The following is a 26,923-nucleotide window of genomic DNA, read 5'->3' on the forward strand; positions in this document are numbered from 1 at the left end:
TCCTCTGCTGTGAGGCCAGAAAACACACAGAGGACACGAGTTGGAAGTTGGGATGCAAGCACACAAAAAATGTCATTCCTCACTGCTCCTCCCCCTCCAGAGCCTCCAGGATAAATGTCTTCCAGCTGCTGGGAGCAGTATATGGAGTAATGGTTCTATATGTTCCACTCAGGTCCAGATGTGGAGAGAGCAGCACCGTGAGGCCCTGAGTCCTCACAGTCACTGAGTCCTCACAGTCACTGAGTCCTCACAGTCACTGAGTCCTCACAGTCACTGAGTCCTCACAGTCACTGAGTCCTCACAGTCACTGAGCTCTAACAGCTGAAAGTCAGACATTAGCAGGACTGCTGGGTTTAGTTTATAACTTTAACCCTATAAAGCCAAGTGTATCATATTAGATACAGTTATTTTTGAGACCTCTACATCATGAAAAACCTGATGTATACATGTGTTGAAGATAAACAAACTGAGCAACAAATTGCACAAAAATACCAGATGTAGCAAAAATGATATGCAGGTTCCACGAGTGGATCAGTCATTGCTGCATTAAAAAACTTCATATCAGCAGATGTATGATGTTGTGTTATATGGAAAAAATATGTATTTTGCATGTTTGAGGAAAAAGGAAAAGTCAAAGTCTTAATAGGTTAAAAATGTTAGGGTTTATATGTTTTTGTTAGTTCGAGAAAAACAAACTGTGAGCAACAAATTGCACAAAAAGACCTGATGTATCAAATATGATACAAATTAGAATTCATATATGCAATTTATTTATTTCTTAAAATTAGTCAGCAGGTTAATAAGCACTCAGTTTTTACAAAAATTGAATTTTCTGGCAATTATTTCATGGTTCAGGCTTTATAGGGTTAAGTCTAGAGTCTGAGAGCAGAATTCCCTCAGGTGTTGCCTGCTGAGAAACAGTCAGACTATACTTCAGGAATCTTGGTTTTATAATATCTATTCAGGCTAAAACAGGTTTTTCTTCATCGACTTATTTCAGGTTAAATTAATGCACTCGTAGACACCCAAATCTTATCAGAGCTGACAGACGTGGAGGGACTGAAAGTGGATCTGAGCCAGTAACGATTAAACCAGCCTGCACTGTAAAAAGCTCCGTTTGAACCTGAACCAGCCTTAAAGGGGAACGACAGTAATATTACTTTAATATTTACGTCAGGAGGAGTAGTACTCTGGGTTTTATCGTGTCTGGGTGGGGCGTTTTTGTGCTAAAAAATCATTTTCCATAACAAAAAACAGATCAACATGGAAGCTGGAAGTTGTCAGATATATTTTAATAAGTTTGTTTTTATATGTACCTGTTTTGTTTTTTACACTGAACTTTTTAACATTCTGTCAACTTTGTACATTACCATGAAAAACAGATACCATTTAAATAATTCATGCACTTCCTGTTATTGAACGTGTAAGGTTTAGGTTATTGAGAACACTAATTCAGTTGTAAAAAGAAAAACAGCTTTGGCTGTAGAAATGTAATTGTTATATCAAAATAAGAGAGATAATACCAATCCAGTGGCGTTTCTAAAAGCTTTTCAGATCAGTGTCAGTCGGCACCATACAAGTTCAACAGTAAAAAACAAGTGGATGTTCCATTGAATTCCTGTCTAAATAAGGAAAACCATTCCACTTATTCCACTTAAAACTTTTTTGTTCAGGGAGGCATTTTCAGGTTGTCCCTAGATGTTTTTATTTTGTCTCTGCATAATGTACTTTATTACCCGTGTCTTTTATCTACTGCTGATTTTAATGAGTTTTTCTCTTTCTTGTTTCTGGTTTCTGTAGCACTTTGAGATTTCTGTATGAAAAGTGCTTTACAAATAAAATTTATTATTATTATTATTATTATTATTATTACTTAACAATCAAAATCTCACATCACGTAGTCGACAAAATCTTGTAGACTTTTTTTTCTTTGAAGACTCAAATCTGGATTAACTCCGTTCAGGTGGACTTTTATTTTGCAGTGTACCTCCTCCTGTTGCACTAATCCAGTCCCAATAGGATTAATTATGAATAGTAATTGGTTCTGGTTCTAGGATCTGTGGTAAATGAATAACTGGGGCTTTCCTAATTAAGGCTGGATCAGTGTGACACCAACACATGGCTTCATTTACAGTGAGGAGGTCCTGTCAGATAAAAACACGAGGTCCTGTCAGATAAAAACACATTCTCCAACGTTAATATCTCTGTCACTTCACTCACTAGTAGGAAGAGAGAAAGTCATGATATTACAATTTAGTTCAACCTTAACTTAACTTAACTTAACTTAACTTAACTTAACTTAAGGGCTTTCTGGCTTTTACAAAGGTGTCTCTTCAGTCCCATTTGAGTCCAGACCAAGGTTCTAATAGTTTTGGAATTTTTATTCGTCTTAGTTTTAATTTTGTTGTGAATTTTTGTTTTCAAATTCAGTTAGTTTTAGAGTGAGTTTGCTAGATTTAGTTTAGTTTTTATTTTTTTCAAAATGCTTAGTTTTAGTTTAGTTTTTATTGGTTTAAGTGTTAGTTTTAGTGTTTTTGTAATGGGCTATGTGTTGGGTGCCAGATTCAAAGAGGTCATAATACATTTTGCCTTTAATTATTAATTATTGAAGTTTATTTTGGTAGGATAAGCCCCTTGAGTTGTTTACGAGGGGGTCCGACGCACAAAACATCAAGACAGAACACAACTCGGCACAATACAATGAAAGGAAAGAAGACAATAGAATACAAGACAATAAAATAAAAAACAGACAAGACAGACATATACAAAATTCACTTAGACGAAATTGCAACCAGAGTTTGAACAAATATTAGATGAAATATGGTGACAGAGTTAATGAAAGCATGAGCAAGAAGTTTCAATATAAACAAAAATATAGGACTTGATTAAAACAGATCAGTGATTGATCTAGTACCCTCAGGTCAATGGTTCCACTCCTTTAGTTCCTTTGGTTTATCCATCTTAGTGCCAATAAGGTTATTATTTGGAGTGTAACATCCCAGTCTCAGTGAACATATTAACATGTGTTCCTGCATGTTCACTAATAATCCTCTTTCTAATAGAAACACTGGATGATGTACGAAAAAAGTTGACAAAGACGAAAACTAAGGACATTTTCACTATAATTTTACTTAGTTTTAGTTAGTTTTGTAACCACACAATACAGTTTCAGCTAGTTATGGTTTTTTTAAAAACTCTTTGTGTGTTTTCAATTCTAGTTTTTGTTATTTTGTTAATTTTCGTTTGCTATAATAACCTTGGTCCAGATTGTACATTTCTAAAATCAGTCCTGTTTTTGGTAATTGATGCTCATGGCTGTTCTTCTGTAGCTGCAGCAGGAGGGATCCTAGTTATGAGCCAACATGTTGAGCCTAACAGCTGGTAAACCCATTAACCCTGCTGCTGCTCTGCTTCTTCTGTTTTTTAGAAGGAGAGCGGGCTTTCCTTTTCTTTCTAATGAGGCAGCAGCAGCTAACAAAGCTCCGTCAGGATGTAGTCAGAAACACAAGGCTCTTCACATTCTACACCTTTACTTTGCTTCCCTTCTTCTCTCTCTCTCTGTCTCTGTCTTCACAAGATAAAAATATGCTCTGCCGCCCAGAGTGGGTTCAGTCCGTCCACTTGCTGACCCCAGGTCAGTGGGTCTAACGCTCTGATTGTAATGTGAGCTGGCTGGTGCTGCAGCCCAGCGAGCCGCTCCATCCACCTCCACTCCGTCTGAGAGCTCCAGTCAGAATTAGATCCTGCAGGTACGAAGTGTTTCCATCCAGTAAAGACACTTCACACACTGCAGCTAAGCAAAGCTCTGGAGCTGCTGCAGCACGCTGAGACCACAGGGACACACATGCATTTACAGTAATTCCATCAGTGGTCGGAGATTAGTTTATGGGATTTATTGTGTTATGTTTAGTTTTTGTTTTTGTTGGAGCCACTTGGAGAGTCGACGCACCAATTTTATACAGTAATATTACTTTAATATTTCAGTCAGGAGGAGTAGTACTCTGTGTTTTATCGTGTCCTGTCTGACTCTGGGTGGGGTTTTTGTGCTAAAAAATAATTTTCCATAACAAAAAAAAGATGAACATGAAAGCTGGAAGTTGTCAGATATATTTTAATAAGTTACAATAGGGTGTTTGTTTTTATATGTACCTGTTTTGTTTTTTACACTGAACTTTTTAACATTCTGTCAACTTTGTACATTACCATGAAAAACAGATACCATTTAAATAATTGATGCACTTCCTGTTATTGAACGTGTAAGGTTTAGGTTATTGAGAACACTAATTCAGTTGTAAAAAGAAAAACAGCTTTGGCTGTAGAAATGTAATTGTTATATAAAAATAAGAGAGATAATGCCAATCCAGTGGCATTTCTAAAAGCTTTTCAGATCAGATACAAGTTCAACAGTATAACAACAAGTGGGTGTTCCATTGAATTCCTGTCTAAATAAGGAAAACCATTCCACTTAACAATCGAGATTAGTTTATGGGATTTATTGTGTGATGTTAATTTTTTGTTTTTGTTGGAGCCACTTGGAGACACACAGAGCAACTGTCCTGTTCAATGCAGAGAGCTGGTTGTATGTGTTTGTGGGTGATCTGAAATAAACTGGATAATTAACATTTACAGTAATCGCCACAGTGACACCATATACAGACACAACTAGCCTCTGCTACACTACTAGCGCTATTAGAACATCTTATTCATGTGCTTACATTTTGCCCATTTTGTAGGATTTCCATTTATTTAATTCTACAGTGAGTAACAGCAAAAAGCTTTAGACTAAAATATGTGTTTTGGAGCATGTAGGCTGGTCTATAGCTAACAGCTGGCTGGCAAACTTTACTAACAAAAGAGCCATGAAAAAGAGAAAAATGTTGGAATGGAGCTGCAAACCTTATTTTAATAGCCTAACAGCATTACTAAAAGGTCATAATGAGCATTTATTAAAATGATTTTGTCATAATGCAGTGTGGACTCGAGAAATTCCATATTAATGCCATATATAAGCTATACATTTTGGGTGTGAAGTGAAGAATATAATTAGCAAATTACAAATTTGGGCGCACCCCAATGATAAATGAACATTAAAATGTAAAGAGGTAACTGTTTCATTTCATATCATTTTTCTGTCAGAGTCACATGTGGCTCCTACCTCGGGTCTATACCAATAATAGAATATATGAATAACCTCACATTTATTAATTTGGTAACGTTTGGTCAACTCAACACTGGTTTGGAAAATATCGTGGTTAATTACTTGGAAAGCACTAGCGTAATATTACCCCAATTCAAAAAAAGTTCTGCGCTATCTAACGCAAATAACATCGATTATTTGCTAATGTTTTAAAGACTATATATAATGTTCAAATTGTTAAAAATCAACAAAAAAAAGAATAAACTCTGAATTCTTAATTTGATGCAATTAATCTTTATTTACATTTTACACAGGAATCTTTCTAATCTAATTAATATACAGTGTAAAGCAGTTTAAACCGATATTCACATAGCAAAGACTTTATTGTGGTAAATCAAGCAGAGGGAAATGTTAATGTGGTGATCCAGAGGGACATCTGGTCCTGCTGTGGTTCGTTGGCCCTGAGAGCAGTTGATTTATTAACACCTTTTCCTCCTCTGGTAGTGTTTATTCCAGGGGAACAGCAGAGTCTTAAGTGGTCCCTGTGTTTAATGAAGCCTGTCCGGATTTTAATCTGAGCATCTTTTGTCAACAGATTCTGAGAATGTACTAGAGGAACAAGCTGTTTATTTGACCAGGCAGCCAAATGGCTCGTCACACCGCTGTGATATGAGCCAAGAATGCCTCTCCATAAGTTGCTTCCATTAACTTTGGTTAATAGATAACTCTTCAACCAGCTGCACAGTTAAAGATCAGGCTTCCAGCACAAGAGCATTGCTACAGCTAACATTAGCATGCACACCTAGACTTTACAGGCTTTACATGAGGACGCTTGCAGGAAAAAAACGACAAAATATTTTATGGGAAGTGCCTTTCGTTTAGACCAGTGATCCACGGGGGGTCGCGGAGCCCTCTTGATTTTAAGGGATGTAATAAATGTAATGTGTTAAATATAGATGAGTCAGCATTTAATTCATTAGTGGGACAAAAACAACTAAATAAGGGCTACATTAAACGTTTATTCATTTATTTAAATAGAAAAATCACTATAGAAAAGTTTATAAATAAAGGCTATATCGCGAGAATAAGGACATGTGTAACATCCCTCCTGCAGTATACACAGGTAACCTCACCTAGTGGTAACCTCACCTAGCGGTAACCTCACATAGCGGTTACCTCACCTAGCGCTAACCTCACCTAGCGGTAACCTCACCTAGTGGTAACCTCACCTAGCGCTAACCTCACCTAGCGGTAACCTCACCTAGCGGTAACCTCACATAGCGGTTACCTCACCTAGCGCTAACCTCACATAGCGGTTACCTCACCTAGCGCTAACCTCACCTAGCGGTAACCTCACCTAACGGTAACCTCACCTAGTGGTAACCTCACCTAGCGCTAACCTCACCTAGCGGTAACCTCACCTAGCGGTAACCTCACATAGCGGTTACCTCACCTAGCGCTAACCTCACCTAGCGGTAACCTCACCTAGCGGTAACCTCACCTAACGGTAACCTCACCTAGTGGTAACCTCACCTAGCGCTAACCTCACCTAGCGGTAACCTCACCTAGCGGTAACCTCACCTAGCGGTAGCCTCACCTAGCGGTAACCTCACCTAGCGGTAACCTCACCTAGCGGTAGCCTCACCTAGTGGTAACCTCACCTAGAGGTAACCTCACCTAGCGGTAACCTCACCTAGCGGTAGCCTCACCTAGCGGTAACCTCACCTAGCGCTAACCTCACCTAGCGGTAACCTCACCTAGCAGTAACCTCACCTAGCGGTAACCTCACCTAGCGGTAACCTCACCAAGCGGTAACCTCACCTAGCGGTAACCTCACCTAGAGGTAACCTCACCTAGCGGTAACCTCACCTAGCGGTAACCTCACCTAGAGGTAACCTCACCTAGCGGTAGCCTCACCTAGCGGTAACCTCACCTAGCGGTAACCTCACCTAACGGTAACCTCACCTAGTGGTAACCTCACCTAACGGTAACCTCACCTAGTGGTAACCTCACCTAGTGGTAGCCTCACCTAGTGGTAGCCTCACCTAACGGTAACCTCACCTAGTGGTAACCTCACCTAGAGGTAACCTCACCTAGTGGTAGCCTCACCTAGCGGTAACCTCACCTAACGGTAACCTCACCTAGTGGTAACCTCACCTAACGGTAACCTCACCTAGTGGTAACCTCACCTAGTGGTAGCCTCACCTAACGGTAACCTCACCTAGCGGTAACCTCACCTAGCGGTAACCTCACCTAGAGGTAACCTCACCTAGCGGTAACCTCACCTAGTGGTAACCTCACCTAGCGGTAACCTCACCTAGTGGTAACCTCACCTAGAGGTAACCTCACCTAGCGGTAACCTCACCTAGCGGTAACCTCACCTAACAACAGAAACACAGAGCTGCATACCCAATCACATTCACACACTTTAGATCACCGTGCAGCAGATTTCCTCCTGAAAACGCTCGTCTAAACGAGGAATAAAAAGTGAAGACGCGACGCCACTTTTGCGTCTTCTGTTCAGACCGTCACCATGGAAACGTTGCCTTATTTAAGTTCTGCAGTTCAAAATCTCTCCCAAGTGTCGCCTCATTGGCTTTGAATCTTTTCTGTCTGCTTCACAGGACAGAGTTTTCAGTAGTTTCGTGGCTGTAGGTTCAGTCATGGAGGGGTGAGCGGGTTCAGAGCGAGAGGGGTTTCCAGCTAAGAGTCTTTAACGAAGCAGACAGACGACTTAGGGAACTCTGCCTGGTCTGACGGTGTCCAAGCGGCCCGCGGCTCATGGTGGATGTCACTGGGACAGAGAGAATCCTAATATTACATTTTTCAATCTGGAATTCTTCTTAGTCTCAAGCGTAAATGCTTTTAAATCGAGAGAGCCAGCAGATGAAACCACAGCAGCAATTTCCTGTTGTCCTTGAGCAATTCTTTGCCCTTCTTGTTCACTGCCATTTATTACATGATGTAGCTTAAATATATCCCCACAAATATGAGACCAGGCAGAGTGGACCCCATTGAATTTGGGGCATTTTTTTTTTTTTGCTTTCAGTGTCTGGAATAGATCCTCAGAAGCTTTGACTGTGTGTTGACTCAGACAGGCAGACCAGAGCAAGACAATAACTAAATATAGACCACACGCCAATGTTTTTATATGACGAAATATAAATATGTAACGGATGTTTCTACTCTGTGTTCAGCAAACAACTGTTGATCCTATCAGGTTTGGTTCAACTCTGTAGAAGACTGAGAGAAAGCAAGTTTGGCTTTGTTTTAACAAGAAAAAATAGGGTAACACTTTACAATAACCATCATTTATAGTTTGTTAATGTTTAATCATCATTTATAAACCGTATATAGGCCATTTAGAATGGTAAATACATAATTTATTACTGCTTAACTAACTAAATAATTTATAAATGGCAAATAGATGGTATATTTATGTAAGTTTATAATTAATTGACCATTGACAAACAATTAAATTATAACTAATAGTTTATTTATAGTTTTCGTTTCACTCATAACATTTGTAACACCATATTTAGTATGTTAATGATTTTGAAATGATTCATAAACCTTTAAGAAATTGGTTGAAACCATTTAAAGATGAAATATGTATAGCACTTTGTAAATGGTTAATAATCGGTTTATAAACCATCTATAAACATTTATTAGATGGTTATTGTAAAGTGTTACCAAAAATAGTATCTCACCACTCAAATAATGTATGCAATGAATGGGAGAAAAGCATTGTAGGAAACAGGGATGGAAGGGCTAAATACAAAGATGTCTGACTGTGGTCCTGACAATGTAGATTCATAAATATTGCTGAGTTTTACTCGCTTTGGTTTGACTTAGATCTATAGACATTTTAGCTGGAGACTGGGAAATCCTCAAAAGTGAAACATTGGTGGTGAACTTCCATTATTGAAGTCGTGGTCACGGGAGACTTGAAATAGCGGTCTAATTTTAACACAGTCTTCCTAATTTGTCTGGAATAGCCACAAACATAATCAGGTTAGTCCTGTTTAGTGAGACCTCTCATCTCATCTCATGACTGGCTGATTTAGTTAAACACTACAAATCAAATATAATTTGTTTTCCAGAAAATCGATCTTCTCATTAGATGTTGTTACTTTTTAAGTTGTAGAGAGTTGTGAGCATATTTTCATGATTAAAAGGATAATATAATCAATTGTAATGACTTTGGCCATGATAATCGTAACACCCTATTAGGGCTGGGCGATATCAATATAAAAAATATATCAATATATTGTTAAATGTTATATGGAATTAGACCATATATTGATACAGCTAAAAAATAATAATTTCTTTATATATAAATGCTGCTCTTACTAGGGTTTCTCATATTTAGTTCTTTTGTAATGTTTGTTATTCTTTTCTCATATAAATATATTTCATCTGCTAACACTAGCACTAGCTAGCTAGCTTGGTTAGCAAGGGACATTCTTTCTTTTAAATGAACAACCGACTCCTCAGTGTCTTTTAGTCCAGCAGAACACTGAACAAAAGGGTCAAAAGATCACGTCAGAAGAAAGAATATTACAAATAATGGAATATTTTTGAGTTAATTGAAAAGCTGACACTACAATGCAATGGTTGCTTAAAAGAGTAACATAAAGTTGAAGTAGTAGGAAAAGTGCTGAATCATGTTTAAGAAGAACTTGGGATAAAACACAATAGTAGTTTGTGGAGACGAAGGTCCCAAAAACAGCTTAATGCATCTACATCATGTAATAAATATATTTATATGAGAAAAGAATAAAGAACATTACAAAATAACTAAATATGAGAAACCCTAATAAGGGCAGCATTTATATAGAAAGAAATTATTATTTTTTAGCTGTATCAATATATTGAATATGGTCTAACTACACAATAGTAGTTTGTGGAGACGAAGGTCCCAAAAACAGCTTAATGCATCTACATCATGTAATAAATACATGTAATAAATATATTTATATGAGAAAAGAATAAAGAACATTACAAAAGAACTAAATATGAGAAACCCTAATAAGGGCAGCATTTATATAGAAAGAAATTATTATTTTTTTAGCTGTATCAATATATGTGATATGGTCTAATTCCATACAACATTTAACAATATATTGATATATTTTTTGCTGAGCAATGAACCAATCAGAAACAGAACAATGGGAAAACATGTCTACACATCTAAAAGACACATCTAAAAGTGCTGAATCATGCACTCTCATTCTCACCAGTTATGAGAATGCATACTTAGGTAATAAATCAAGTCAGAAGTAGGCTCTTGACTTGACAGATGATGTTATTCTGTGCTTATGTACCGTTTCATCTTATTGAGAGTCTGTCTGTCAGTCTGACAGCGTGGGCTCAGACGAGGATTCAGCAGCAGTGAAAACAGTTATTATCCTGAAACTTGACACACTAGTTTCCCATTTCTCACATAAAAAAACCACAACAAAAACACTCAGACCCCAGCTGCTTTTATATTTTCCCACACGTTTCCTCTGACTTCGCTTCAAAATTGAGAAAAACAACTTCTGTGTCACATGTGCTTTTTTTCAGGCCTACCTATGCTGCTACAGTATCTAGTATAGGATGTGTGATTTCACTGGAAACCTAAAAGTGCCCCAGGGACTCACTTCTACCAAAACATGTCACTCACTCCCAGTTACCCTCTTCATGCCTGCTGCTTCTCCTTAGTGAAAATAAAAGCCAGAAACCATATTTCTAAAAGCTTGCTATGTATGAAACATTTCTTCAGCAACATCTTCTGTTCCTCCTAGCATATGTCAGCACATAAATGCTGCTTATTTGACTTAAAGTAAATAAAAAGATCTTGTGACAGGATCTTAGATATAAAAACTGTCTCAGTCTGCTTACACTCCTATATTTCTACTGCTCTACTTTTCTGATAAATCCCACAATGATTAAGCCCTCTGCTGCTGTTACTATCACAGAATTGCCTATCTGCATTGCTGTAAATGTGTGTTATACATCTGAAGTCTGCTGCAGCATGTGACAGTGGAATTTAACCTTAGATCACAGAAGACTGCTGACCAAGCAATGAGCAAACACTGCGGATGTTTCCTGTGGCCACCCTGATGCTTTTAGCTGCTGACATTTCTTAAAAGGCACATCTGACTTGCAATCGAAAAAAAGTACCAGTTTGGTTGGCATGAACAATAAATAAGCAGTTTTGCTCTGGAAATATAAGAGTGAAACATAAAGGGAAAGAGTCGGACTCACTCTAAAGCTGAATGACATTTTTCTGCCAAAGTAAATATCTAGTCTTACAGTTTGGTCTGCAGCTAAACAGCTAAAGCTATTTTTATGCAAACCTGAAGCTAAAGTTTGGGTTTATAACAATACTAAAGGGTTAGCATAGCCCTTTAACATGCATTCATACTGAAGGGAAACTTACAGGAAACAGGTTTAAAATATAATGATGCAGCAGAGATATTCTGAATTTGAGTCCCTTGTTTAGATCAAGTTCCAAGAACACACTCCTTCATTTCCCATAATGCTATCATTAGCATCTTTTGTTAGCCCTCCCGCTTGGTAAACACCAAGTCTTCAAACTCAACAGATAGTTTGTAAAACAATCACTGAGATGAAGTGTTTCCCTGATCACTCCTTCCTGTACAATCACTGTTTATGCTGTTAGTCTCCTTATCTTTTACATATTTCCAGAAAGAATGAATGCAGTTACAAACATTATACAGTATGATAAATTAACACAACTAAAACTAATGAAAAATCCAAAACTATTATAACCTTGCAAGGGAATTCACTATTACAATGAGGGTCCTCACAAAGACAGAAGTACAAGAATGTGTGTGTGTGGGGGGGGGGGGGGGGGGGGGGTGTTTGCATGGATACAAGATCAACAGTGTGTGTTTTTGCTTCCTGTTCAGTCAGCGTCTGTAACATTAATATGTAAGAACTTCCTCCTAGAGACGGTCTTGATTCTTGTTTGTGTCTTTAACAGGAAGTTAAATGATAATCAGGCTGATTACAGCTTGTTGTGTGAGATCTTCTGTTCATTCTGTGTCTCTGTGTCTGCAGCCTGGGTGGGCTCTCTCTCCATGGGCATGATCTTCTTCTGCTCGCCCATCGTCAGCGTCTTCACCGACATCTTCGGCTGCAGAGTGACGGCGGTGGCCGGCGCCGCTGTCGGCCTGGTCGGCCTGCTGGCCAGCTCCTTCGTCACGTAAGGAACAAAATAAGATGTTATACTCAAATGGCATCATACACATGACACATCACACCATTGGGGAGTTTAACCCTCAATGGTACACATTTTCCTAAGAGTTTCATGAGTTTCTTCGATAAAGACACAGAGCTCCTCCAGCCTATTGTCTCCCTGGTACTGAATGGTTATAGATTATGTCTCTTATTTTTTATTATAGATTATGATGTCTCTTACTAAAACCTAAGCTAGTCTAGCCCCTTTAAACACAGCTTACTGTGTCATGGCCAATAATAGGTTAAACGCAAAAGCTTCGTAATTAAACATTTTTATATTGACAAGTTCTTAAGATTTGCCCACCAAGTTTAGAATTGATTTGGTTAAAACTCTGGGAGAAGATGTTTGGAGCATGGAAATGGCAAAACATGACCGAAAACTGCACAGGAAATTCAAAATAACTGGCTCCCTGTTGCATGGCCCCAGGAGTCTGATGGGATCCACTGGCCTTGATACCTGATCCAGCTATCTGAGTCAGTATCAGTCCAATATCTGCTGCAGCAGGATCAGAGCACCCTACATATACAGCATGATCACCTCTGAGATTGGCACAGAAAACTGTAAGCAAACATGTGCTTATGTTAAATTCCAGCAGATACAGAAAAACATGATTCATTATGAGTCTTTGTGTTTGTGTCCACTTGATGAATGTCAGTCCAATATGTTCTCTCTTTAACTGTTTGTTTACCAGCTGCTGAGAGAAATCTCTCTTTTTTTTCTTCATTGTTTTTATTGTAGTTTTTGTTTCCATTCAACAAAACAAACACAAAACATGACAGCTCTTACATAAGAGATGAACATATGGCATTATACACAACATCAGTCCTTTTAATAGAGTGGAGGAAAGGCCCGGTCCGATATAGTCCAAAACTGGGCGCCACACTCTGTAGAACTGATCTACACTGTGATGTTTGACGTTGGTAAGATATTCTAAAGGGATCAGATCAAAAATGATTTTGCACCAAACACAGACAGAAGAAACCTTCATTGACCCACCGCAAAAGGATATTTCTCCTAGCTGCAAACATTAGAATATTATACAGTCTTTTGTTGACTGCTGCTTTCCAATAGTCACTTGGAAGACCTAGAATCAGGGACCATTTCTATATTAACTAGCGTTAATTAACTAGCTTTAACGCGTTAATTAAGATTAATTCTTGAACGCGTTAAAAAAATGGACACATTTTAATGGCACTTATTTTTGCACGGCGGAACGTTTCTCCCTGGATGAGTTTCAGGAGGAGCGATTATACTGGAGCACCAACTAGCGTTGATGAGTTGAGACAACAACAAACCACAGTGAACATGAAGGAAGAAGCTGATGAGACCTTTGGTTGGCCCCGTGGATGATGGGACATTTAGTTACTAAAAACCAACGGATGGAAGCGTCCATAAGAGCATGGTTGTGTTGCTAGGCAACAAGGAATTCACATATCACCATAGCAGCACATCCAGCCTCAAGCATCACCTCAATGCTAAACATATAGCAGCTAGCGGCTAGCGTGCTAGCTAGCGTGGATTGTGTTTTACTTCAAAAACCAAAGTATTCTAGTTTACAGAAGGTCTACCTACCTATAGGCTACCTGGATTTATGAAATGTTCTATATTTATAAATATGCTATTGATACACTTAATGGCAAACATTGCACTGGTCTATTGGACTTGAACAAAAATAAACAATATTTTTGTTGCTTAAGCTTATGTATTCAGTCATTATTCAATGGTATACTAAAAATCCATGTGAAAAAAATTACTTCTCACTGTTCTCAGGTCAAATATTTATATGTGATTAAAATGCGATTAAAATGCGATTAAATGCGATTAAAATGCGATTAATTAATTACAAAGCCTCTAATTAATTAGATTTTTTATTTTAATCGAGTCCCGGCCCTAATATTAATATGAAAAATTCTCTCCATTTCACTTATAATTTCAGCCCAATATACCAGAAACAATGAGTTAAAGTTCCCACTTCAGTTTTACCCTTGAGACTCAGAGGGATATATGTTCTCTGTGTAAAATCATAAGTTGTGTTGCAGATTGATCTCTTTTGATGCTTAACGCTCCGCTACGTTCACCAGCTAATCTCCAACCAGGTCTGTCTGTTAATTGCTGCTGAGCAGGTAGTGAACATACTCCTGTTAGCTGTTATCAAGACTCTGTGTGTCAGAGCCTCTCTGCTCTTAGCACTCTGCTGTTAATAATTTCCTGGAATTGCATGCACACACGTGAGGAAATATTCACACGAACACAGAAATATGTTCTACAAAAAGAGCAGCCAGAGTTCAACCCTCTCTGTATCAAATTAGTAATAAATCAGTTGAATTACTGCTTATCAAGTGGCTGTCAGAGCATTTCACACACACACACACACACACACACACACACACACACACACACATTCTTGTACTTCTATCTTTGTGAGGACCCTCATTGGAACAGTGAATTTCCTAGCAAGGTTATAATAGGTTTGAATTTTTCATTAGTTTTAGTTTTAATTTAGTTGTGAATTTTTGTTTTCAAATTCCATTAGTAGTAATTCGTTTTTAGAGTGAGTTTGCTAGTTTTAGTTGAGTATTTATTTTTTGAAATGCTTTAGTTTTAGTTTAGTTTTTATTAGTTGTAGTGTTTTGTAATGGGGTATTTGTTGGGTGGGAGATTAAAAGAGGTCACAGTAAATTTTGCCTTTATTTCCTTTGTCTGATCCATCTTCATTATGTATGAAAAAAGTTGACAAAGACGAAAACGAAGGACATTTTCACTATAATTTTAGTTAGTTTTGTAACCACACAATACAGTTTCAGTTAATGATCATCATCATGTGACCTTTAACCCTTAAAACAAAGTCTGAAATCTCAAAAAAGCCTTTAAAGAAGTGAGGACCAGCCGAAATGTCCTCACTCTGTTGGTTAAAAACGTGTCCTGGTCCTCACTATGTAGGAAATACAAGAACACACACACACACACACATTTCACAGGGCAGGCCGTGTTCTGCAGCAGACAGTGCAAGGTGCAACATTTTTTGGTCATGTGATTTCCCTGCTGAGATTTATTTACCCCAAACACCAAACAGGACTTTGGACCATCTTGGAACCAACACCCTGTATTTATCTGGACCTATTAGATCCTTTTACCTTGTTGAATGTGATCTTTGATGTATTTCATTGAAAGGCTTAATGGACAAAATGTTTTAACATTGTATTCATTCACGAAATCTCATCATGATCAAGATCTGTTTTTCAACTAATCACATATTTAACTGTAATTGATATGATAACAAGACAATGCATACACAGACACACTGATAAAACATTCACTAATACCATTAAAATGTCAGTAGAATCCTATTTAAATTTGTTTTAAAGTGATTTATTCTACATGAGTTTCCTGGGACAATCTGATAGCTTTATTTATAAAGCTGTATAAGATAAGATTAATATTAGAACATCAATCTCAGTCAAAAGCAGAATGTAACCTGGATGAGATCTGAGGTAGAGCAGATATAATAAAAGCTGGTATTGTAGAAAAATAAAATTGACCATTGAATGTTCATTTTTTAAAACATATTTTATTTGCATATAGAGTAAATAGCTGGGGGCCTAATACTGATCACTCAACAGGCATTACATTACATGTCATTTGGCTTAGGGCTGGGCGATTTATCCATATAAAAGATATATCGATATATATATATTTTTTCTTTATATATATTTTTTATTGGAAATTAGCATTCATAAGAATCAGTACAAGACATAACTTATTCCACGGCTGTTTTCCACATTTTTGTTTTTTAAAGGGTACATTAGAACAAAGAACCACAAAAGAAAATAAATACAAAACAAAACAAAAAACATAGTATTATAATAATTTATAATAATATATAGGGAGGCAAAAAAGCAGAGAAACAGAAACATTAACAATTATGCTAATAATACCAATATATAAATAAACACAGGATGCCAAGTATGCTCATTAAAAAAATAAAAAATAAACAAAGATTTTAAAAAATACCTTAATAAAATAATATCGATATATTTTTTAATGTGATATGGAATTAGACCATATCGCATGTATATCTATATAGTTCAATTTTTTTCTTTCTTTGTATATAAAAGCTGCCCTTATTGGGGTTTGTCATATTTAGTTATTTTGTAATGTTCATTATTCTTTTCTCATATAAATATAATTATTTCAGAAAAAGATTGGCCAATTTTATTTCATAGGCTATTTTTATATAAGATATTTTTTTATTTGAATGTGCACTTTATGGAGCTTTGACTTTTAAAAATAAGGTACTCCTGTTGGTATACAGTATTTATGTTCACTTAAATAAACAGTTTCAATAAATGTCGATTTGAATTATTTTTTTTATTAATGTTTTACACAGTGTCCCAACTTCTTTGGAATTGTGCCAGTGTGTGATTTGAAGCAGCTGCTTTCAATCAGTCTGAGCAGTGAAGCAAACCTGGAAGAGCCTTAAGCCTGCAAAAATCCAACAGGGTTCACCAAGTCCGGTCCTATCTATCTCACTACAACATGAGACGACTTCTCACTTGATTTATTAACTCAGAAAAAAATGCTTGTGGTAACAATTGATCTCAATCGCTAGTTTGAAGTCTTCTTCAAGACAATATGATGTTGAATGAATTGTTTAAATCATTTTCCAAGGCTCTGTGTAGATCTAAAGAGCCGTGAACTTGTTTGTCGTGTTGTCATCTCAGAAATTTGACCGTTTTTAGTTCATGAAAGTTTATTTGAACATTTTGGTCAATTAAACAAGTCTTGTTTAGTGTCCGGCTGTACTAAAAGACACTCCAAGGAGTCAGCTGTAACATACAGTTTATCTTTAGTGAACCCAGAAGTCCACTGCTCGCTCCTCCACAGTCCAAATATGGCCTCTCCTGGTTTCAAAAATCAAAGATGGAGACAGCCTTAACACTGATCTTGATGGTTCTAACCACAAACCAATGGGTGACCTCACTGTGACTACGTCCATCATTTATATAGTTTATGAAGCAGAGTCATCAAAACTCTTAGAAAGCGGCTAGTTTAACAAAATCAAATAATCCTCAGAAAAAGTCAAACACTATGCTTACACATTCACACAGAAGAACAGCCTGCCAAGAAAGCCATGAGCCTCTGCTGATGGCAACTGGACAGTAGACAGTACATTTTCCTGCTGGTTAATGATTTATACTGCCTTTGAATGTGCAAATAAGAAAAAAGAAAAGAAAAACCATCACAGAACATTTACTTGCTTTTCCCTGGAGCAGAAACACTGCAGAGTGAGTCATACACAGACAGACTCTCTTTAAACTTTAGACATCTTTTCCTATAGCCAATTTGAGCAGTAATGCAAATCAGTAACACACTATTTGTTGGGAAATACATTCATTTCATAAGTGCACTGCAAAAAAAGAGGTCTAAAACAAGATAAAAACAGTAAATCTGAGGGAAATGATCTTGCTGCATGGACAGATAATTTACCTTGACAAGATTTATTGAATTAAGATTATTAAATCTAGAAATAAGCATGTTGAACGCTTAAAATAAGAAATTAACTCTTAAAACAAGATCAATTATCTAACACTTCTAAATCTAAAGTTTTTTTTTTATCTTGGTAAGAAACAAATAATTTGCAGTGCACTCTGTTCAGGCCGGTTCATCGCTGCTTGCAGCTTTGAATTCCTAAATCCTGTAAGAAATCTTGTAAAGTGAATTTATCTGTCCATGCAGCAAGATAATTTCCCTTTTTTTTTTTTTTTTTTCTCCGGCAAGTGCTAGGGAATAGCATCCCCTAGTAATCCCACAGTGCTTTTAAAATTATCCCATCTTCTTTTATTTATTTTTTATTTATTTAATTTTTAATTTTTTTGTTGTTGTTTGTTTCTTTTACATTTGTCAATTCTGTATTTTATTGCACTTTTTGCACTTTTATGTGAAACACTTTGGTGCAGCTCAGCCGTCTATAAACGCGCTATATAAATAAATTTGACTTTGACTCACACTGCAAAAAAGCCAACTTGTATTTTTTGGCCTAAAACAGTGATTTAAATTGGTAAAACTTGGAAATATAAATGATTGACATTTAGGGCAATAATGTAAGTTAGCACAACAAAGGAAGCCAGTTGTCTGCTCAAAAACAAGTTGGTGAGTTGTTGTTACTTATATCTTTAAGTTGGGGTTCACAACAAGGGACAATAGTTCTGATAACTCTTATTTCTTTGTTGGGAAATGCGGTCATTAGCGAAAGCTAGCGGCTAACTGATGCTAGCGGCTAACTGATTCTAGCGTTTAACTGATGCTAGCGGCTAACTCATGCTAGCGGCTAATTCATGCTAGCGGCTAACTCATGCTAGCGGCTAACTGATGCTAGCGTTTAACTCATGCTAGCGGCTAACTGATTCTAGCGTTTAACTGATGCTAGCGGCTAACTGATGCTAGCGGCTAACTCATGCTAGCGGCTAATTCATGCTAGCGGCTAACTCATGCTAGCGGCTAACTGATGCTAGCGGCGCTGCTTGTTACAGCTACAAGAGTAGCCATTAGCGTATCAATGCTAACTCAAAATTGTGGTCACAACATTAGCTGACATTTCATAGCGGCGTTACAATCGTGCCAGAGAAATTCAGAGTTGAGCAAACTCAAAAACAAAACTTAAAATATTTAGTTTAATTGTCCAACTTAAAATTTTATCGAAGTTTGTTGCCTTGAAATTTTGAGTTCACCCAACTTTTCTTTTTTTGCAGTGCAGATTTAGTGTTTTTATCTTGTTTTTAGACCCTTTTCTGCAGTGCAGTTGATGTGACCTGTTGTTTTTCCCCCCCAGGTCCCTGGGCCCCATGTACTTCACCTATGGCATAGTGTTTGCCTGTGGCTGCTCCTTTGCCTACCAGCCCAGCCTGGTCATCCTGGGCCACTACTTTAAGAAGCGCCTTGGTCTGGTGAACGGCATCGTGACGGCCGGCAGCAGCGTCTTCACCATCACCTTGCCCTTCGTGCTGTCGGGCCTGCTGGAGAAGGTGGGCCTCCAGAACACCATGCGGGTCCTCTGCATCCTGATGTTCATCCTGATGCTGGCGGGCTTCACCTACAGGCCGCTGCTGCCAGTTAAAGCCACCAACACACGCACAGGCAGCCGCTTCCCGCCACTCAGCCAGATCTTCAACATTAACATCTGGAAGTCTCTGGGATATCGCATCTGGGCCTTCGGTATCCCTGCAGCCCTCTACGGCTACTTTGTGCCTTATGTTCACCTGGTAGGTTTCTGTTTTCTACGTCCTTCCTGTATTTATCTCTTGTTTTTGCAAACCTGGAAGTGCCTTAAGCCTGCAAAAACCCAACAGGGTTCACCAAGTCCGGTCCTATCTATCTCACTACAAAATGAGACGACTTCTCACTTGATTTATTAACTCAGAAAAAAATGCTTGTGGCAATAATCGCTAGTTTGAAGTCTTCTTCAAGACAATATGATGTTGAATGAGTTGTTTAAATCATTTTCCAAGGCTCTGTGTAGATCTAAAGAGCCGTGAATTTATTTGTCGTGTTGTCATCTCAGAAATTTGACGGTTTTTAGTTCATGAAAGTTTATTTGAACATTTTGGTCATTTAAACATGTCTTGTTTAGTGTCCGGCTGTACTAAAAGACACTCCAAAGAGTCAGCTGTACCCAACTTGGTCTCACAGGAATCCGTGAAATAGCCACGGATTCGCTTAACTCAAAATCCGTGGAATAGCCACGGAATCACTCAAATTTCTGTGAAACTGACACAGATTTGGCTACAATGCAAGTTAATGACAGTCATATCCCGTGGCTATTCCAACATACAAACTGATTATGTACATTCACTGATTTAATATTTAGAAAATAAAACATATATTTCTCGCTAGAAATGTGATCAAAATCCATTTTTATGCAGAAACTAAGTCAAAAATATTGATTTTTTTTCACTAAAAATGAGAGAACTGTCCGCCATGTTTTTTGTTCTGACCGCCGGGACCTTGAAAGTCACGTGACTTGGAACAAACCAATAGGAACAAATATCCATGGAATAGCCACGGGATATGACTGTCATTAACTTGCATTGTAGCCAAATCTGTGTCAGTTTCACAGTTTATCTTTAGTGAACCCATAAGTCCACTGCTCGCTCCTCCACAGTCCAAATATGGCCTCTCCTGGTTTCAAAAATCAAAGATGGAGACAGCCTTAACACTGATCTTGATGCTTCTAACCACAAACCAATGGGTGACCTCACTGTGACTACGTCCATCATTTATATAGTTTATGAAGCAGAGTCATCAAAACTCTTAGAAAGCGGCTAGTTTAACAAAATCAAATAATAATAATGATCCTCACTTTGTGCCTTATGTTCACCTGGTAGCTTTCTGTATTTATGTGTTGTTTTTGCTGCTGGGTATCATCACCCCACTCTCTGGGTCAAAGGTCACACTGATGACCAATAACAGCACATAAACGCCAACAGAGGGCTTCCATGGTGTGATTTCCCAGCATCCTAATCCCATGTTTGGGACGAGGGAGGAATAAGGTCAACGAGGGAGCTTCAACAACACAGATATCAAAACACATTCCAGCAACATGAGATTTATTAATGTGAAAGGTCAGAGGAAGGGAAGTGTAAACCAGCCAGAGGCCTCCAGGCAGGCAGCCATGCTACGCTACGGAGAGTACCTGAAGTAAACATGAACAGTGAGCATGTAGTATGGTCTCAGTCCGTTAGAACAGTAGTTCTCAACCTTTTTGAGTCGTAACCCCCAATTTAACATGCAAATTGACCACAAAATGACAAAAAATGACCACAAAAAGACACAAATTGACCAAAAAAGACACAAAATGACCAAAAAAAAGACACAAAATGGCCCAAAAAAGAAACAAAATGACCAAAAAAGACACAAAATGACCAAAAAAGGAAACAAAGTGACCAAAAAAGACACAAAATGACAAAAAAAAGACACAAAATGACAAAAAAAGACACCAAATGACAGAAAAAGACACAAAATGACAAAAAAACAAAACACAAAATGACAAAAAAGACACAAAATGGCCCAAAACAGAAACTAAATGACCAAAAAAAGACACAAAATGACCAAAAAAGACACAAAATGACAAAAAAGACACAAAATGACAAAAAAGACACAAAATGACCAAAAAAGACACACTTTGACCAAAAAAGACTAAAACACATTAACACATGAACACTTTAACACAGTGGAGACAGAGCTGACTTCCAAAATGATTTGGCGACCCCCAGAAATCATCTCGCGACCCCAATTGGGGTCCCGACCCCAAGGTTGAGAATAGCTGCGTTAGAACAACCTATTATGCAGGAACAATACAGCAGCAGACCCATGTTCTTATTTTTATAAGCCATGTATGTATTCATTTGTCTAATTAAACCTAAAGAATACCTCACAAATATTATTTCTGTGATCTTTTAGTAAGACAATTAGGCCGGTGTTTTGCAGAATATCTCAATAACTGCAAAAATGTCAAGATACCTAGGCAAGTGATTTTGTATTTGGGTGAACCTACCCTTTAAAAGTTTTCATTTTGAAAATGTCAACATAATATTCAATGGTCCGTAGACACTCACAGCAGCATGAGTCCACATCAGATCCTTCAGCTGTGTGGTCCTGATCAAAGGAACCAAAAAAGAGGAAGATTCAATCTGCAGCTCTCATTTCAGTCAGACCCCGTTCTGTAAACAGACGTCACTTTCCCTGAATCTCCCTTTATTTCGGCTATGAGATGGAAAAACGATATTGGAGAAAACATCTTGTCGTGAGGCTGGAGAGCAGCGCGGGGAGGTGGTAGATCAGGGGGAGATGTTTATTTGGCCAAGATGACTCTGTTATTGGAGGGAGATCAGCCGGTCTCGGGCAAATGTTTTCCCGACACTTCTCCTGTTTCTGCTACTCAGACTGGGACACCACAGGGGCAGCAGCGCCTCCCCGGCCTTATAGCCCCAGCACCCGGCCTTATAGCCCCAGCACCCGGCCTTATAGCCCCAGCACCCGGCCTTATAGCCCCAGCACCCGGCCTTATAGCCCCGGCACCCGGCCTTATAGCCCCAGCACCCGGCCTTATAGCCCAGCACCCGGCCTTATAGCCCCAGCACCCGGCCTTATAGCCCCAGCACCCGGCCTTATAGCCCCAGCACCTGGCCTTATAGCCCAGCACCCGGCCTTACAGCCCCAGCACCCGGCCTTATAGCCCAGCACCCGGCCTTATAGCCCCAGCACCCGGCCTTATAGCCCAGCACCCGGCCTTATAGCTCCAGCACCCGGCCTTATAGCCCCAGCACCCGGCCTTATAGCCCAGCACCCGGCCTTATAGCCCCAGCAGCCGGCCTTATAGCCCCAGCACCCGGCCTTATAGCCCAGCACCCGGCCTTATAGCCCCAGCACCCGGCCTTATATCCCCAGCACCCGGCCTTATAGCCCCGGCACCCGGCCTTATATCCCCAGCACCCGGCCTTATAGCCCCGGCACCCGGTCTTATAGCCCCAGCACCCGGCCTTATAGCCCCAGCACCCGGCCTTATAGCCCCAGCACCCGGCCTTATAGCCCAGCACCCGGCCTTATAGCCCCAGCAGCCGGCCTTATAGCCCCAGCACCCGGCCTTATAGCCCAGCACCCGGCCTTATAGCCCCAGCACCCGGCCTTATATCCCCAGCACCCGGCCTTATAGCCCCGGCACCCGGCCTTATATCCCCAGCACCCGGCCTTATAGCCCCGGCACCCGGTCTTATAGCCCCGGCACCCGGCCTTATAGCCCCAGCACCCGGCCTTATAGCCCCAGCACCCGGCCTTATAGCCCCAGCACCAGGCCTTATAGCCCCGGCACCCGGCCTTATAGCCCCAGCACCCGGCCTTATAGCCCCAGCACCCGGCCTTATAGCCCCGGCACCCGGTCTTATAGCCCCGGCACCCGGCCTTATAGCCCCAGCACCCGGCCTTATAGCCCCAGCAGCTGGCCTTATAGCCCCGGCACCCGGTCTTATAGCCCCGGCACCCGGCCTTATAGCCCCGGCACCTGGCCTTATAGCCCCAGCACCCGGCCTTATAGCCCCGGCACCCGGCCTTATAGCCCCGGCACCCGGCCTTATAGCCCCGGCACCCGGCCTTATAGCCCCGGCACCCGGCCTTATAGCCCCGGCACCCGGCCTTGGTCTGTGGTATATCCTCCATAATGTTCCTTTAAGGATAACTGTGTCTGGGTTGTTCTGGGTTAAAGCCGACCCCTATCCTGTAACCCTGCAGGGGAAGAAGGAAGAGAAATCGTGGCTCAAACAACATATTGTTCAGCTTTTCAAGAAGAGAGTTTTATCAGGCCCTGAAAACCTTCTTAGCATAAAGTGCTGCATGCAGCAACCTTCCATGTTTGTTTTTCCTCCTTCCTAATCAAGCTGTGCATATCTGAAGACTGTCAGGTGTAAAGTCCAATGCACACACTTTTCCAAGTATTGCTGATTTGAAAAAAAGACGTTGGCCTTCAGGTACGACCGTGTTTGCTCTGTGCGTGGGCTGATAAAGGTGTGGTAGTGTTTCTCTGCTTACTGTGCAAAAAGAACATGTGAAAGTCTGAATGTATCAACCAGCTGCACTGCAAAAAAGGTGTCTGAAAACAAGATAAAACAGTAAATCTGAGGGAAATGAACTTGCTGCATGGACAGATAATTTACCTTGACAAGATTTCTTAAATTAAGATTATTAAAGTTATTTATAAGTTTTCTTCTTTCTTATTCTTATTCTTATTTTAATGCTTATTTCTAAATTTAATAATCTTAATTTAATAAATCTTGTCAAGGTAAATTATCTGTCCATGCAGCAAGATCATTTCCCTCAGATTTACTGTTTCTATCTTGTTTTTAGTCACATCTTTTTTGCAGTGTGCATAATGCATGTCCTTTCTTTCTTGAATCATGACGGATTCACATCTTTAGAAAGCTGCCTCTGTTTAAAATCTGCTTGTTTGAGTGTGTTTAATGAGGAGCACCTGCAGGGCTGTGGTGTGTGGATGTTTAATGACCATTAAACAGCAGAGAGCGGTGGGTTGGTGCACCGCAGGGCTCTGACTGGGAAAACTCACCCCAAAACACACTGTAAAAGCAGCTTTAAAGAGTGTATTAGTGATGTGCCGTTTTCTAATTTAGTCTTATTTGTGTTTAACTGAATGAGCATGTCATGTAAATTCCACTATTTTTGTCAAAGCAGAAGAAGCACAAGTGTTTCTCGACTCCATTTGGTCAAATCTAAAGGAAATCCCATTGTTAATGTTATCAATAACGCCTGTGCTGTGAGAAGGCACATTGTGGAGTTTGGTTTTTTTATTGGTTTTTTAATGGGATTTGTTGACAAATCCCATTAAAAAACCAAAACCATCACAGAATAAAGCATTCAAACTGTTTTTGTAATGGGTATTTGTTGGGTGGGAGATTAAAAGAGGTCACAGTAAATTTTGCCTTTATTTCCTTTGACTGATCCATCTTCATTATGTATGAAAAAAAGACAAAAACGAAGGACATTTTCACTGTAATTTTAGTTTTGTAACCACACAATACAGTTTCAGTTAATTATCATTATCATGTAACCTTTAACCCTTAAAACAAAGTCTGAAATCTCAAAAAAGCCTTTAAAGAAGTGAGGACCGGCCGAAATGTCCTCACTTTGCAAAAATGCCCTCACTCTGTTGGTTAAAAACGTGTTCTGGTCCTCACAATGTAGGAAGAACAAGAACACACACACACACACACACACACACACACACACACACACACACACCAAAAGCAAACAGTCATCCTGATGCAGCCCCATCAAGCAACAGAGCTCAATCAGTTTAATTAGAATGACCCGGTGTTTCTGTTGACAGTTATATGGGATGACAGTAGTGTTTGTTGGATGAATTAATTTAAATGCCAAAGATAAACAGTGACCTGCTGCAGGCTGTAAGATCACTAGAGCCATGTAACCTGCTGGAGGAGCCAGGTCCCCCTCAGGTTCTCTGGCTTTATATCTATAATGAGTCAACAGCAGACACGGCACTATGCTGCAACCTCGCAGGAAGCCTCGAATACATAACAGACATTATTGATGCAGCGTGTGAATGAGTCAGAGAGTTCAATAGGGAAAGTCTTCCTTTCTCTGCGTCATGCATCCAGCTGGGTTCACTATGATAGAGGACCAGGTTTATAGATCGCTTCCTTCTGTCTGTCCAGTAATCAGCGTCTGTCTCATCGATACAGTAGGACTGACCAGATGATTCTCATCCGGGGTTACGTGCCTTTTTGTTTGTATGTGTGTGTTTTCCTTGCCACTTACCCACTTGACTAGCACCAGACAATATCACAAACTAGAAAATTTCCTCTGGGGAAATTCTGAAAGGGCCACGGGGGCTACTGCCGGTGTGTGTACACTATGATGAGATTCTTCAGAGATTTCAAACTATGCCCTTTAACCTCAAAATGTGTGTGTGTGTGTGTTTGAAGCATGTGTATGCATGTGTATGCATGTGTGAGGAGTGTGCGTGCTTACGTGCATGTGTGTGTATCTGTAACTGTAATCACATCAAAGATCAAAACAATCAACAGAATTAACTGGCACCTGTTCTGGCACAGTGACAGCAGAGGCAGAGAGGCTGGAATTTCTGGCCTCGAACAGAAAGCATTTTTGGCAAAACCATAATACCTATCATTGATCCGACTTCACTTTGAGCGTCCTGAGTTCTTCCTGAACGTCTACATATGGTTTTTTTTTCAGAAAAATGAAAAAATAGCTTTGTTAGAGCGATCTAAAAAAACTGTTCCATCCCCCTTTTTCCGAAATCTTCCTGCGTTTTTAATATGGGAGCCAATGAGGCTGTTGGTGGTGTTGGTGGATCATCTGTGCGTCCTACGCCCAAACTATAACTCTGACAGCTTTACCAGAGGATTGTGAGGGAGAAGACTAATTTTCCTACGTTTCTATGTATAAATTATTTCTGTAGAGTGGAATTTGCGGTCTGGAGCGCAGTTTTAAAATGTATTTTTTGACAGTTTTACCTCTCCCTCTACACTCTGGCGATGATGTCACACACTGTGACACGAACATTCCGTGCAATACACACCCATTATAATCTCAGAATTTCTCCAAAAATGATCATGGTCATTGAACAGGGATTGATAAAAAACTATATGACCTATCGAAACGTGGATTAATACACCGATACACAAGACTTGTGTCTACTGTTTAAAGTTTAAATGGAGTCTCTAGGTGAAATTATGCCGGAGAAGTAGACGTTTAAAAATCTCCAATTATTGTTCTTTTTCGCTCATTTTTGTCGGCCGTCCCATTTATTTCAATGCAAAATTTTGGGCAGTTTTTCGTGACTTACGTCGTGAAAAATTCGTATTCTGTCAAGAAAAGTAATAGCAAACCAATCCCGATCAAACCGCACGTTTTGATATATAATTTGTCCTGCAACTCTTCAAGTTGTAGGACTAGTAGCGGGACGAAATTGCGTCCGGAAGAGGAAGAAG

At 39.4% G+C, this 26,923-nt stretch overlaps 1 protein-coding gene across 1 annotated transcript in view; it reads left to right on the top strand.

Annotated features, from left to right (window-relative positions):
- The window catches only part of slc16a10 (solute carrier family 16 member 10), a 58,260-nt gene that overhangs the window by 18,491 nt on the left and 12,846 nt on the right, over positions 1–26,923 (top strand). Inside the window, exons 2-3 of the mRNA XM_059356488.1 lie at positions 12,209–12,353; positions 19,219–19,648. Coding sequence (XP_059212471.1) covers positions 12,209–12,353; positions 19,219–19,648 — 575 coding nt within the window. The remainder of the gene's footprint in view (positions 1–12,208; positions 12,354–19,218; positions 19,649–26,923) is intronic.

The sequence above is a fragment of the Centropristis striata genome, chromosome 18, assembly GCF_030273125.1.
Source record: "Centropristis striata isolate RG_2023a ecotype Rhode Island chromosome 18, C.striata_1.0, whole genome shotgun sequence".
NCBI lineage: Eukaryota > Metazoa > Chordata > Actinopteri > Perciformes > Serranidae > Centropristis > Centropristis striata.